The 15,937-nt window shown below is 31.5% G+C and overlaps 1 protein-coding gene across 1 annotated transcript in view; it reads right to left on the bottom strand.

The window, feature by feature from the left end:
* Positions 1 to 15,937, bottom strand: part of LOC143059195 (vacuolar protein sorting-associated protein 8 homolog) — a 57,660-nt gene that overhangs the window by 33,010 nt on the left and 8,713 nt on the right. Inside the window, exons 6-19 of the mRNA XM_076232685.1 lie at positions 13,872 to 13,926; positions 13,383 to 13,507; positions 12,042 to 12,128; positions 10,478 to 10,545; positions 9,815 to 9,865; positions 6,519 to 6,621; positions 6,119 to 6,175; positions 5,525 to 5,647; positions 4,628 to 4,708; positions 3,661 to 3,744; positions 2,757 to 2,954; positions 2,345 to 2,482; positions 1,892 to 1,984; positions 461 to 507 (exon numbers count right to left, since the gene is read on the bottom strand). Of these exons, the coding sequence (XP_076088800.1) occupies positions 461 to 507; positions 1,892 to 1,984; positions 2,345 to 2,482; positions 2,757 to 2,954; positions 3,661 to 3,744; positions 4,628 to 4,708; positions 5,525 to 5,647; positions 6,119 to 6,175; positions 6,519 to 6,621; positions 9,815 to 9,865; positions 10,478 to 10,545; positions 12,042 to 12,128; positions 13,383 to 13,507; positions 13,872 to 13,926 (1,310 nt within the window). The remainder of the gene's footprint in view (positions 1 to 460; positions 508 to 1,891; positions 1,985 to 2,344; positions 2,483 to 2,756; positions 2,955 to 3,660; positions 3,745 to 4,627; positions 4,709 to 5,524; positions 5,648 to 6,118; positions 6,176 to 6,518; positions 6,622 to 9,814; positions 9,866 to 10,477; positions 10,546 to 12,041; positions 12,129 to 13,382; positions 13,508 to 13,871; positions 13,927 to 15,937) is intronic.

Here is a 15,937-nt window from a genome sequence, read left to right as displayed (position 1 = left end):
TGGATTCTTTGGGCTTAGGCAATTATTGTTAAACAGCTCATCAAATTACATATTTTGCTTAATGAGGATGAACAGTGTAGTTACATACATAATGTCTGTTGAATCTTGACTAAAAGTGATTTTGGTTTTGCAATATGAGGTGCCTACATTGATCCTTCTCTTGAAATCACTTTTCTGATTTTATAGTATTGGTGAGTAGCTATATCTTTGAGGGATGCCCAACTTCCTGTTCTTATCAAAATTACAATGCCCATAATGCAATTCCTGTTAGAATAGTTTTACACCTGACATGACATTTTTGGGACCCTTTATAGCTTGCTGTACTGTTCAGTGTCATCCAAGGCTCAGTGTTGTTGGCCATACTTTGACCTATAATGGTTTACTTCTACATATTATGACTTGAATGGAGAGATGTTCCATTGGCACCCATATAGCATCTTCTTATATCTATCATACTTACGTTCTGTTTAGATACAGGCAATGATCTACACAAACTGGTACTATTGTCTGAAATAATAAAAACATAAAATGAGAAGTTAAGTTAGGATGCATTATAATTGAAATATTCTACAATGATTTCATATTTTTGTATTTTTCATCTGCATTCTGAATCAGGTACAATGTTCTATAGATGAAGTTACATTTAATTTCACTCTTCAATAAGGGCCTGTAAATTCTGCAAACTTTAATGACCTGTTTATTTATTATGACTATATTGCACTTTGGTTTATTTGCTTTGTGTCATTAAATTGTTGTCTTCTAGACATATAGATTCATATTTTTTCTTGTGTATAATTCAGAGTTTAGTATGTCGTCCATTATCACTGTACTAGTATACATATTTTTTAAGGGGCCACCTGAAGGACGCCTACTGGTGCGGGAGTTTCTCGCTACATTGAAGACCCATTGGTGGCCTTCGGCTGTTGTCTGCTCTATGGTCGGGTTGTTTTTGCTTTGACACATTCCCCATTTCCTTTCTCAATTTTATATACCCCACATATACTTTTATTTGTAAAAGCTTCATAATGTTTTAATTAGTGTGGTCAAATCATACAGTTTTGCCTAACCGGTCACTCCGATAATTGTTTGACCGATTAACCAATTAAGCGATATTTAACGTTGATTTTTGAAGGTCTAATCTATACATTGTAGTACCCTTCAAATGTACCTCTTAATAAAATGATGAATTGAAGTTTGTCCTTTGGCTTTATACGGCTTGTCGGTGAGGATTCATGGAAAAGTTTGACTAATACATCGTATCTTCTATATATGGTATTTGTAATAGCTTTAGATTAAAAAATATTATAAAGGATCAAGCTTTTTACTCATCCCATTAAGTATAAATTAATTACTTTCAGATAGATTTTTGCATTTCACAATTTTTGAGTTGGCCTTGCAGGATTGAGGTTGCACATTTAAGTGTAGGTCTACGCAATATTAGATTCAAAATGAAATAATGAAATACATCAAAAAATTAAATCGGATAGCTGATAGACATGTTGTCTAATTAATTTTATGTTTTTTTTAATTAACAGTAGCATCACAATGATAATTTTTAAATGGAACAAAATTATTTAATGATTTAGATACACATTTATATCATATTTAAAAAAAAAGTCTAGTTTACCGATTAGCATTTTTTGGTATTTGATATTCCGTCCTTCTGATGGTTAACCATCGACAACACTAATTTTAATAAATACAAATGGAACTATTAATATACATATATATAAATATTAGATCTTATTTAAAATGAATTTGGCACAAAGCCTGTCATGCAAAAAGAAATATTGAACCATTTGACAATTGCAGTAACAAATGCATTGTGAGAGTTAGATATACATCATATGATATTGTTTTTATGAGGGCAATAAGGTTGGACAGCTCTTACCATATAATACTCCTCCAATTCCTCCATCTTGCCTTTCTCTGGACATAAAGTAGTCATAGACAGATCAACATAGTCAAACAACATGTCCAACATCTGAAAGAAAACACAATGACATAAAGTTGTCATAGACAGATCAACATAGTCAAACAACATGTCCAACATCTGAAAGAAAACACAATGACATAAAGTTGTCATGACACTATAAAACATATTTTATTTTTGTTTATGTTTTATGTACATTAATTAAGCCATTAAATTTCTAGTTTGATTTTTTTACGTTTGTGATGTATGGGCCTATTATAGCTGACTATGTGGTAAGGACTTTGCTCATTTTTGAAGTTGGTGTAGTGACCTATTGATGTTAATTTCTGTGTCCCTTGGTCTCTTTCCCCATCTTCTTTTTTATATTTTTAGCAATTTGTAAGTTGCATTAACTCCCATTAAAACACTTACCAGATCAGCCACTATCTGTTTCCTTTTAGCAGATGAACCAGTCAATCCAACAACTGCTTTAGCATTGCCCTCATAGAATGAAAGAGCCAATGCTAGAGCATCTTGGTATTTATTCTGTTTAGCTAGCACATCTATTCTCTGTAAATCCAAGACTTAGTCATGTTAATATGAACAGTATGAATTAAAGGTATAAAACAGTTTAGAATACTGAAATTGCAATGGAATTTGACAACACATTCTCATATTCTTATTTCAAAGTATTGGTAAATTCATTCAACAGTTTGAAATTTCAAAGTTCTTCAAACTTGAAACTATTAACAACATTGAAAATATAAAATATTTTATAAAAAGTTAACTTTACCTGCTAATTTAAAAATTAATGAAGGTATGTGAAAAACATGTATGTACTGACCTCTCGCCATGACCTCAGTGTATATAGATGAACAGTTTTAGTTCCCAGTATAAACAATTGTCCATTATGACTGACAATGGTCTGGTAACACGCTTTCTCTCCAGCGAAGGCCAAGGCCTGACTGACATTGCCACCAGTGGCTAAAGATTTGAAGTGGCTCGTGTTGTAGACCAACATAACTTCTGATACATCAATTACCTGTAAAAAATGTAGTACTGTAAATTCAGAAATGATAACAAGGTTTTTATTAATATCAATAATGCAACTGGGTAAGTATCCATGTAATACAAACTCTTAATCTATTTTCTGATGAATTTATCTGTATGCAGCTTTTCCGAAATTGCAATAATTATTATCCCATTTTTTATTGTTTTACAAAAATCGCATTAATAAATGCACACAAAAATATCTGAATTTACTGTAAATGTAATGACTTAATGAACTATACATCCAGGGATATATACAGAAACTGATTTCGTCTCCTGACTGACATATGGTCAGCTCAAAAGACTGAAAGACTGTCTAATTAACAACAGTGAGTTTGTAAAACCAGGAACATTTTAAGTTTGATATATTGAAAAGAAACCTGTCTCTTAGTATGTTTGTAGCTCTCTCAATGTCTTTTGGCATTAGTGATGTTGGAATACTGTCTCAGTACGTATATATACCCCACATCTTATTTCATTCATATTACTTTATTAATTTATCATCTGAAATAATAATAATTGTTACTAACCAATTCTTATGTTTAGGTTATCATTGTTTCTGGTATTTATCAATACTCCCATAGCTTATTAGACATTGACTGTCAATTGTCAGGTACAGTTTTCATTCATATTCTTAACTTTGACAGAATTGTTTTGGTAAAAAGTTTTTTTTTTTTGTTTTGTACATAAAAACTAACCTCTAACTCTTCTTCTGATCTGACATCTATAACATGTATCTTTTCTTTGGTATCCATGGCAACAAGTGTTCTTGGATTCATCCACTATCAGGACAAAGACACAAATTAAATGGGTATTAGTTGTAGTTTTGATAGCATTAGAGAATTATAGGAGAACATTTGTAAATTATAAATACAGTTAGCTTCATAAGTTGATAAACTGTTGGCACAGAAATATGTCGTCAGACCTGTATGTAATTTTGATATAAAACAAAAGTTGAAATTAAAATGGCAACACTTTACTAAGTCAATAGATTATGAACAGTGCGACTGTGCAAAAGCATTTTCAGATATGTATGCAAATGCTAAATTAAATACAACTGCTTACCAAATGTATTTTACTAACGATAAGTGGTTACAGCTTGTGATTAGTTCATTGTTAGGGGAACTATTAATGGTCAGTCAAAGACATTGTAAGGTAATTTTACCATTAAAGATTTTGTTTATTTTTTAAATACATGGTTTTCATGTTACCAAACATCTGCTATTATTTGCTTTCTAAACTTTTGGTCTAAATTAAACCTGAAGGATAATCCAGAACCAAGTGTTGTGCACCATTCTTGATCTGTATCTGTATGTATGTGCCTGTCCCAAGTCAGGAGCCTGTAAATCAGTGGTTGTCATTTGTTGCTGCGTTACACATTTGTTATACATTATACATTATTTATGCAGTTAGTTTTCTCATTTAAATTGTTTTACATTTGTCATTTTGGAGCCTTTTATAGCTGACTATGCGGTATTGGGTTTGCTCATTGTTGAAGGCTGTATGGTGACCTAAAGTTGTTAATTTCTGTGTCATTTGGTCTCTTGTGTAAGTTGACACATTGGCAATCATACAAAATCTTCTTTTTTATATATATAAAATCTAGCATAGTTCCTACAGGTATAGAATATTTTGAGCCTATTGTCCTTGAAATTATTTACTTACGGTAATGTTGAGTAAGTTATATTGTAGCTGTATTTTCTGTAAGCCTGTACATTTTATTTCTGCTGCATTCTGACATATCACCTTAAATGTTCAAGAATTAAAATAGTTGATATCTGAGATTGAATATTCTAGTCAAGAGAACAGCAAATTTATACATAAACATTTAAAACAAGAGTGCACACGCTGAAATGTCTCGTCTTCTTTACTAATCATTGTTATTATGTTGATAGTCCTAAATATATAGCTTTATTACAACTGTCACATAAACTTAACATTAACCACAAAAACAAAACATTGACCAATAAACCATGAAAATGAGGTCAAGGTCAGATGAACCATGCAAGGCAGACATGTACAGCTAACAATTCTTCCAAACAACAAATATAGTTGACCTATTGCTTATAGTTTAAGAAAAACAGACCAAAACACAAAAACTCAACACTGAGCAATGAACCGTGAAAATGTGGTCAAGGTTAAATTAAACCAGTGCGACTGACATAAAGATCATAAAATATTTTCATACACCAAATATAGTTGACCTATTGTATATAGTATAAGAAAAAACTCCCAAAATGTGAAAACTATACTTTCACTGTAGGAAGTCCTTCATTAATGAAAACTGTAGGGAAAGAATCTCTCAAATTTTGTAGTTTTTAAAACTATTGGATCATATGTTACTGTAAATTAAGAAATTATTGTGTGCATTTATTATTGCGACTTTCTTATTCTACACTAAAATGTGATTTTTATTTTTCTGATTTTGAGGAAAATCCAGTTTACCCGGTAATACATGTAAACATTTTTAAAATGAGTGTTTAAATTATCGCGATTGTAACTCTGTTGCTTTTTTTGCAATAACAAAAAATCGCAATAATTACTGAATTTAATAAAGATTACCTGATAAAAGTATATAGTTGATTCTCTTGCAAAAGCCAAGACAGGATCTATGACTCGATCTTTCTCCGATACCTGTATCACAACAAACTGCCAGGCTAGAAGTGGTAACGTTCCTGGACTGCCCTGCAATCAATTCAACAGAACTTTTCAACAGGAGAATAAAAGGATATGTTCAAATTATTTTCTAAATACAAAATTAAAGTTGAGAAAGGAAATGGGGAATGTGTCAAAGCGAAAACAACCCGATCATAGAGCAGACAACAGTCGAAGGCTACCAATGGGTCTTCAATGTAGCGAGAATTCCTGCACCCGTAGGTGTCCTTCAGCTGGCCTCTAAAAATATGTATACTAGTACAGTGATAATGGATGTCATACTAAACTCCGAATTATACACAAGAAACTAAAATTAAAAATCATACAAGACTAACAAAGGCCAGAGGCTCCTGACTTGGGACAGGCGCAAAATTTTGGTGGGGTTACTACACTAAATTAATATATAATGCTACACTGGAGAACTAGATTTGACAAAATAATCAACAGTTATTTTAACACTTCATTCATTTTATACATATAATCATAAACAGCATATCTTACCTTTAACGAATGAGTGAAGATGACCTTCAGCTGAGGACGAATAATTACCAACAGGATCTACAAAAAAGAAAAGATAACTCTTGAATTGAAAAAATTACCAGGTTTCCAAGACAATAGGTGAAAGCTTATTTGACAAAAATCTTAGTGGTATTCAGTTTTAGATGTAAAAGAGAAGATTCAATAAGACCCAATATGGCTCGTAATTATTTCTAGTATAAATTTCAGATAAGGATTTAACGACTATTAGCAAAATAATTCATAGCTAACAAATGACAATAGGAAATAGATCTCAAGTTGAACATTTACAAAATGAAATAGATGTAAGGAACTTAAGTCACAGTGCAACCTTCAACAATCAATTAGTAGTCTTGTGTGTCTACCAACTACCAATTTTACAAACCTTTGATAAAGAAGCCATGGCCACCAACTGTACATCCTGCATGGGATGATCTTTAATAGTGACATTCATATGGAGTGGTTCTATAACACAGACCTCACCTCGACTGAAGATACAAAAACAGATATATACATAGAGAGAAACTAGAAGTCTATCAAAGCAAAAATCTCTTCCAGTAATTTTTGAAAACTATTTTGCTGTTGTTTTTACAGTAAACAAGTTATTAAAATCCCAATGTGGAAAATAATTGTTAATTTTCCAGTTATAAATAACTCAAAAGAATTAATAAAATATAACATTCGTAACAATATTCAAATTGGGATGTATCAAAATTTTAAATCTGGACAGAACCTGTTTAAATGTGAAAATAAGTTTGAATTCAGTATATATATGTCAATGTAAAATTACAATTCTAAGGGAGAAAACCTGACTTTAAAAATTTATGGCATACAATGATTTCATACATTTGTTTATAAACAATTTATAATCATAGCATAGTCAAAGTTACTTTATGTTCTAAAATGGAACAAATTTGTTTGAACTTAATCATTATTTTTTTTTTGCAGGCATGCAAACATTAAGGCGAAGTGTACGTAATTGCCTCTAGCGGAATACGGGATTAAAAACGTTCGTCGTTAGTTACGCAAGTTATCTCCCTTACTCCAAGAAAGGACACACGAAAGAGAAACTACTTTCTGCGGTCTATAATGAATCCAACAAGCACGCCTGTGCTGTCTTAAACCTCATAGAAATTATCTAAATAACTGAAATTAGAAATCACAGCATTCTGTATGTTGTTCTCTGTGCAGCCTGACTAAAACACTGTTTGTTTTTTTTTTGTTTTAGAAGCGTAGGAGAAGGCATTTCATGTTTATGATATCAACAGAAAGAAAAAACGCCTTACAACAACATTATAAACAAATAAACAAATAAACATGTAACAATTTTTCTTCTATTGATATCAAATTAATTAAAATGAAACCTGAATTGACCCAACAATATCGTTTTAAAAAGCCGTAGTCTTGAACGAAAAACACAGTACTCAACGTAAAGTTTTATAATACTAGGTTACAAATAATTAATGAAAGACGTGTGAATTTAATTGTTTCATTAAAAAGACGTTGAAATGTTCGTATTTTGTGCAATTGAAAATTTAAGGACATGATTTATATTCATATAAGATATCAGACTATACCAAGAGAATAATTTGATCACTAGTGCAACACTTACAAGTCGGAAGAACAAAGACGGAAAACAAACAAAAAATAAACAAATTAGGCCCCAAAAATTACTCAGTAACTTAAAAGTTGTCTAACTCTAACATTTATCTTAAAAAAAGTAAAAATTGTGTCATTCAACTCCCAGTTTTCAACTTTTTCTACATGTGCAGAAAATGTGTCTTCTATTCCGTCCGCAATTTATGGGAAAACTAAATCTAAATTTAGAACCATATTGAAAATTGAAAGTACACATGTAAAATAAAATATAACATGTCATTTCTTCTTTCACAAATTCCAATTTCGAAGAGATATATAGCGAAATCTGTTTTCTTCTATTGTGGGCTGTGTGCATCATTCAAAATTAGAGAATGTAATTTTGAAGTATCAAGTCTCAATTCAAGATTATGAATAAAAAGAATATAGAATTACGGGGGGGGGGGGGGGGGGGGGGTGATAGGACCTTTATCGGAACTCCGGGATCGGGTGATTTTAAGCTCGGGATTTCGGGATTGACCCTTTCGGGATCCGGGAATTCTATTTCCGAATTTCGGGTAGTCGGGATTTAATTTTTTTTTTAATTCGGGACCTCGGGATTTCATGTTTTTAAGCCCGGAATTTCGGGATCTGGACCCCTCCTCCCCCCCTCAATTGATTGGATAAAATGAATGGATTGCCGCCCCTAATTCAAACTGAAGTCCTATAAACTGACTGGTATTCGAATTTGTTAAAAGAAATAATTGGTATCTCTGACTCATATTGATTCAATACCGTAATGCCGAAAAACAATCATTTGTTTCCGCGAATTTCGAACATCTAGAAATATATTCCCGAGTTTCAATTTGAGTAACTCGAATAATTCAAGCTCTTTCAATGTCCGATTTTCTCCCACACGAGAAATGTAGCATTCGTACATCAGCTGAATAATACAACTGAATTAATGGGGTTACGATTTGTGTAAATCCCGATTGCACATAAAAGTAAAGGTCCAGGCTGACTTTCGGAAAAGGACTTTTGTAGATTTCAGATTGATTTCCAGAAATAAAAATCATACAAAAATGTTTCACGCAAATATTCGTCTTCAGACGTTATACAACGGTTACTAGCCGGTCTGGATTGTAATAAAAAGAAGCGCATGTAATGCATAAAATATATAATGTCATGGCTCAGGGATGTGTTGAATTATAGAGATGCGCGTATGCGGCACATAGTTAAGATTAATTTACCACAATGTACTAAGAATTACCACACAACTTAAATTTACTTAAATATTGATTTGTTTTCCTGTGCCAGACAGATGGCTCATATTCTGAGAAGAGACCTTGATGAAATGAAGTTTTATGGGAACAAAGATTTTGAAAACACGTCGCAGTGTTTAGATTTTAACAAAAATAAGGCAACAAGGTCGAAAATAGTTCTAGTTCATAATGAAGAAAATGTCAACCGTTTTCTAGCTTGGCCATCTCCGCACGCACCCGAATATAATAGACAAATACAATACAATAGTACACAAAACGTAAGATAAAGAACTAAAGACCGAGCAACACGAACTCTCAACAAAACGGTATATACTTCATACAAGTATAGGACTATATGAAGCGTCGTAACTGTTGCGGCGACGTCAATAACGTTGTCGTTGTTTTTTGTTTTTTTACACTCAAGATTCAACTTTAACAGAGTATAGCTTGAAAAGTAGAACGGTTGCTAAGGACTTTCTTTGCACCAATCGATTCCTCAGACATTTTAGAATCGTCTTATAATTTTAAAAAAAAATCGATTGTCTAATATAATAGAAAATCTTGGAAATGTAACAATTCCTGCCGAATTTCACGATTTTCCCTATATATCCTTTGTAATTTTGGTGTATGATGCTGTTAACTTTAACAGCTCGTATCTCAAAAACGAAAACAGTTACCCCCTTTTTTTATTTTATTTTCCGATTTATTTTTACAAGCAGAATCTACATGTAAAATTTTTAAAAAATCCATTGTGTAGTTTAATTACGTACACTTCGCCTTAACATGATTAATCCAACAACACTCTAGTTAAGAATATTTTCTCCAAATAAAACTTAACTCTTACCTTCCAGAAAATAGGCATTTAGATTCACATGTTCTGACACCAATAAGACGTCTGAAATAGATACAAATCAATAAAAGTCAAAGGTCATATAGGAACATTCATGACATTTATAAGACATTCACGTTAGTTAGTCTTGTATTATTTTTAATTTTAGTTTCTTGTGTACAATTTGGAGTTTAGTATGGCGTTCATTATCACTGAACTGGTATATATATTTGTTATGGGGCCAGCTGAAGGACGCCTCTGGGTGCGGGAATTTCTCGTTGCATTGAAGACCTGTTGGTGACCTTCTGCTGTTGTTTTTTTCTATGGTCGGGTTGTTGTCTTTTTTGACACATTCCCCATTTCCATTCTCAATTTTATATTGAAGGCTTATAATTTCTAGTGACAGATTTATTAGTGTTAATTATAAGTAATTTATGCCAATAAGTTAAATAACAATTTATATCCCTAAGCAAACTGAATGCTTATTATTTGAAAAATTCTGATTTAGAAATATTTTGGCAACAAGCAATCTGCAACTTTATCAGAGAGAAAAATTATCATGTATCACAATAAACATTACATAACCAGTGATATCCTTAAAATGTTTTTTAGGTTATACTTTGAAATTTAACAATTTTATAATAATAACAACAACATTGTGCACAATAAAGATCATACTTAAATTCCAGCTCAAACACAGATCCACCACTGTCACTGCAGGCAGCTACCACTAAACTGTCTGTAAACTGTCAATAAAAAATACACACCATTATAAGTTATAATCATTTTATCATATATACACATGACATAAACAACAATGTGACAGGACTACAGTAGAATGTGTCGCATGCATGTAGTATATACCTTAAGGTGGCTCGCGGGTATAAGATTTTCAGAAAAAAATGAAACATTTATTTTTCATTACAAATTTTATCTTTTATCTTAAGTAGTGGTTACTTCATCATATGGTACAAAAATCATTCCAAAAAATCAATTTGTGTTGGCCCCAGGTGATTTTTAAAATGTAGATATTATTGAAAAAGCTCCAAATTATCTCCCTTTGGTGCAAAAATGCCAATTTTTAGCATTAAAATTGAAATATCTTTTTTAAATCATCGGTGACCTATATTTTTTATTGTTGTTTTCAAATAAGCTGTACATAAAATAAAAAATGGTAAAATTATAGCGATTTCTGTAATTTAGTTCTTTTTTTATTTCGATATTACCGCTATTTCTCCTATTAGTTCAACAGAAAAAAATGACATCAACAAAAATATATGTTTCTTTCGCAGGCAGATTGTGGGCGTAAATGAACGGTGACCCCATATTTTTATTTCATTTTTCTATTAAGTATAAGATAAAGTGCATTTGTAGAAAAATATAGGGAAATCCTATATTAAATAAAAAAATTGATTTAGACCCGCGAGCCACCTTTATATTTTTACAGATAACGTCTTTTGCTTGTGAGAGAGCTGTCTACATAGTTTTTAATTTTTGTGTCATTGGTCTCTGGTGAAGAGTTGTCTCATTAGCAATCATACCACCTCTTCTTTTTTATATACATTGTATCTGCGAAGAGTGGATTCATCAAAGTTTGTGGGGGCTTTAGTTTCTTTGTGGAATTTATTTGTACACAAAATCCTAATAACAATAGATTTTCACTTTTAAAGCTTTATGCAGATTCTTTCATTTGTTTGTTTTAACTTGATATCAATAAAAAAATCCTGAATTTATTTCCTGTTCAAACATCAGTCCACTACTATCGCTTGAAACCTTTTTTTTTTTTTTTTTTAATAACCAGCAATAAATACTCAGTCTAGTGAATAAATAAATTTGGTGTATTTACTGTCTTCTGATTGGTTAAAAGTATTATTTTTATTTTCAATGTTGTCAATTTTTATGGTTACACGCCCACTCTGATGTTGTGTATCCATATGCTGACATGTGTGTACATTGTTTTTGTTAATATAAATAATATAAAAAGTTCATTGAGCCTTATTTTTGATAGAAATTTATTTTATAATGAATGCCAACCATTTATTTTGAATTTTTTTAACCATAAAATTAATTTTTGACTCTTCACATTTTACATACTCTGCCTCAATAAATTTAAAATAAATAATAGCCATTCATTAAATGTATGTTTGATTTTGAATAATGGACAAAACCAATAAAATTTCAATAGCGTAGGTTGGATTTGAAGAACATTAATTTTTGTATTGCCTAAATGATTTTCACTAACCTTGATATGAAGAACAGCAGTTCCAGGTGGGTGAGCATCAGCTATTGTTCTTAATAACTTGCCAGTAGTTAAATCCCACATAGTAATCTGAGAGTAAAAACAGAAATATGTTTGACCTTCTGTAATCAAATTTCATAAAGTATAAAAGTTCCTAAAGAAATTCTGAAGCCAGAAATTGACCTTTGTAATAACTTTAGGTGGTACCAAACACAGAGACTACCATTAATATGGCTCCTTTAATTTTCTTAAGATTTTAATAAAATATTTGCTTTGATCCTTTGAGAAAAAATTAAAAATTAAAAAAAAAATTGAACCACACGCTTTATCAGAAAAATTTCAATGGAAATATAGCAGTTTGACAAACACTAATTTTGATAATTGAGAAGAATAGTATTTCCTTAACAACAGAATGTGATTAAATCCTTCAGCTGATATTTACATAGTTATACCCCTGGCCAGTAGTATAATGTACCACATCATTAATGTCCATCCCCCCTTTATTTTGAGAATTGGATATCAATGACAAATCTTTTATAGTCTTTTATAGTCTCTTTTAAGGTAGCATAATACAAAGATTTTTTCACTCCCAATCAGACAACTTTAAACTGATGTAATTCATTTCACCCTTCTTCATATTTTATAAATGAGGTACCAAAATAAAGAAGAAAGATTAGTCTTTCAAATTGTGATAATTTCATTATGACATAATTAGTTGCTACATTGTGATGTCCACATTTGAATGAATTTAGCGTCTTTGTTCTTCATAGCATCCCAAAATATTTTATAGATTCTTGTACAACACACCTTGACATCCAAAACCGTGTCTTTGATTTCTAAAAACATCAATAGAACAAATTTTTTTTTTGGAATTTAGTGGTCGCTTATGAATTGATGTTGCAAACTTCATTGAAGATTTATTAGAGAGGTTTTGGAGGTCAAACTGTGTTTTGCAAGAATCTATAAAATATTTTGGGATGCTATGAATAACAAAGAAGCTAAATTCATTCAAGTATGACCATCACAATATGGCAACTAATTACATAACAATTAATTATGAAATAACTATATCATAATGAAATTATCACAATTTGAAAGATTAATCCTTCTTCTTTCTTTTGCTACCTCATTTATAAAATTTATAAAGAAAGATGAGTGGAATTACATCAGTTTAAAGATGCCTGACATGTTTGAATGGGGATGAAAAATCTTTGTATTGTGTACCTTAAATCTATTCATAACTTTATGACTCAGGACATACAAGTTGAAACCTTGTGTAGCAAGCATCCTTAATAAGAAAAAAACCCACATGTTCTTATATGAAATTTTTTTTATAACTATTACCTGTCCTTTTGCAAACCCACACAAAAGCCTGGTACAATCTTTGTTAAATCCCAGAGCTGATACAGATCCATACTGAGTCCCCACAGCTGTACTTCCTAGACACCACTTCAATACTTGTTTAGGGTCTGAAACACAAATTGATGTGTCATGCTTAAGAATATCTCAAGGTTGTCCTTATGACAAGGGGGCTTGTCTTACAATATTTCTACCAGTCAATCAATGAAATTATAATAATAACATCATGATCTGTATATCTTTACTTTGGTTATGGGAGTTGTTTGGTTGCTGTCAGGGATTATTAAAAGTAATCAATTGTATTCAAATTCTTGAAGGAATATTTTTAAATAGATAGATAAAAAAATTCAATTACATTGATTCTAAAATGTACCATATTTTTTTTTTTGATAAGTCAATATTTTTTCAAGAAGATGCTCTATTCCAAAAAAAAAACTTTACTATTACCAGTCATAATCATAACTAATGACTTACCAAATACTAAGACTAAACCATGTGACGTTCCTATGGCAATTAGTGAGGATACGACCTGTAATAAAAATGTTTTATAATACATTATACATATATATACACTAAACCAGCAAAATGTACATATCATTTCATTTAGTAAATTTTCATGTAGCTATATATATAGTAGCATTAAAATTAGTCAAGAGGGAAGATACATGGTACATTTATATAAAATCAATTAAATACATGTAAATATACTTGAAACTGCCACACAAAATCTGAAATTCAAGGTAAATCCAACAAAAAAAAAAACAATAACGGTAAAGAATAATAATGACAAACAAATTAAAATTAATGAAAATTTTATGCTTAGTTAGTTGTTTCATGAATTAATTTTCACTGATTGAACTCTGACATGTCAACTGGCCGGGTGTAACTCATTCATAAAACAAGAGGCTGTCACAATGACAGCAAACCTGATTTATTAACATTTATTTGTGTCCTGGCAATATCACAAGAACCATAACTGATAAACGGTGAAAGTGAAAATCGTCAATATCAAATTTGACCTCCATTTTGTCATCAGTATCAACATATTAAAATTTGAAAAGCTTAGGTTGAATGGTTCATGAGTAAATGCAACAACATGAATGGAAATGCCATTTCGATCTTTCAAGAACCTTAACTCCTGAACGGTAAAAGTCAAAATCGACATTATTGAACTTGACCTCCATTTTGTCATCAGTAACAAGATATCAAAATTTGGGAAGCTTTGGTTGAATAGTTCATGTGTAAATGCATGGACACGACTGGAAACGCCATTTTTCAATCTTTCAAGAACCATAACTCCTGAACGGTAAAAGTCCAAATTGAAGTCATTATTGAACTTGACCTTCATTTTGTTGTCAGCAACAACATATTAAAATTTTAAAAGCTTTGGTTGAACGGTTTATGAGTAAATGCACAGACAACATTTGGTTGACGCCCGACCGCCCTCTGTACATCTCCAAATCAATAACCAACATTTTTGTCACAAAATTCCGGTTAAAAAGAAGTCGAAATTGTTCTCTTTTGAAAATACATGATGGACAGACAAGGTAATTGCAGTTCATGTAGTATACAGTAATTATTGACAAAAAAAGAAGATGTGGTATAACTGCCCATTGTTAATTTGTTAAGATAACTCACAACAAAAGAAATAAAATGGCACAGAAATAAACAACTATCATGACTATAGGTCAATGTACAGCCTTCAACTATAGAAAAGCTCAACCGCATAGTCAGCTATAGAAGGCCCAGAAATGACCATTGTAAAACAATTCAAACTATAGACATTTATTTGTGGAAACTATAGTTTATAGTCAGGAACCTGATGTTCAGTGGTTGTTGTTTGCTGATGTGGTTCATAAGTGCTTCTCGAATCTCTTTTTCATGTAGATTAGACTGTGTTTTTTCCTGTTTGAATGATTTTACACTATTCTTTAGGGTGCTCTTTATAGCTTATTGTTCAGTGTGATGTAAGGCTCCATGTTGATGGACATACTTTGCCATATATAGCAGAGGCGTAGCATCCTAATTTATATTGGTACGGCAGAAAATCATGATGGGTCGCGAAGCGACGCATCCCGCCTCGTAGAGGCGGTTATGCGGCAAGGGGTTCGGGGGCCGCTCAAGGCCCCCGAGAAAATTTTAATAAATAGAGCAAAATCCTGCATTCTGACAACCTCCAGACACTTAAATTTGGTTCTCTAAAACCCTAGTTTTATGGGCAACAATTTAAAATATGACTCTTTTTTTTTTTTAAATCAAAATATAAAAAATTATGATAAAAAGTGCAACTTGAATCCTGCATTCTGACAATCTCCTGACACTTAAATTTAGTTCCTAAAAAACTTGTTTTATGTGCAATTATATTACTCTCTTGTGTTAAAATCAATTTCAAAATATAGAAAACAGAATTTGAAACATGAATCGTGTCGAAAAGGCAGCAATTAAACTTTATCAAAAAACTAAATAAACGCACTTTAACTTTGTGTTGGACACCTTGCCAGGCCTTGGCATGCTCCTACAATACTTTTGATTGTTTTTTG

Source organism: Mytilus galloprovincialis, chromosome 14 (assembly GCF_965363235.1).
Source record: "Mytilus galloprovincialis chromosome 14, xbMytGall1.hap1.1, whole genome shotgun sequence".
In the NCBI taxonomy this organism is placed as follows: Eukaryota; Metazoa; Mollusca; class Bivalvia; order Mytilida; family Mytilidae; genus Mytilus; species Mytilus galloprovincialis.
The sequence above is the reverse complement of the archived record's forward strand: the minus strand, read 5'-3'. Positions and strand labels throughout refer to the sequence as shown.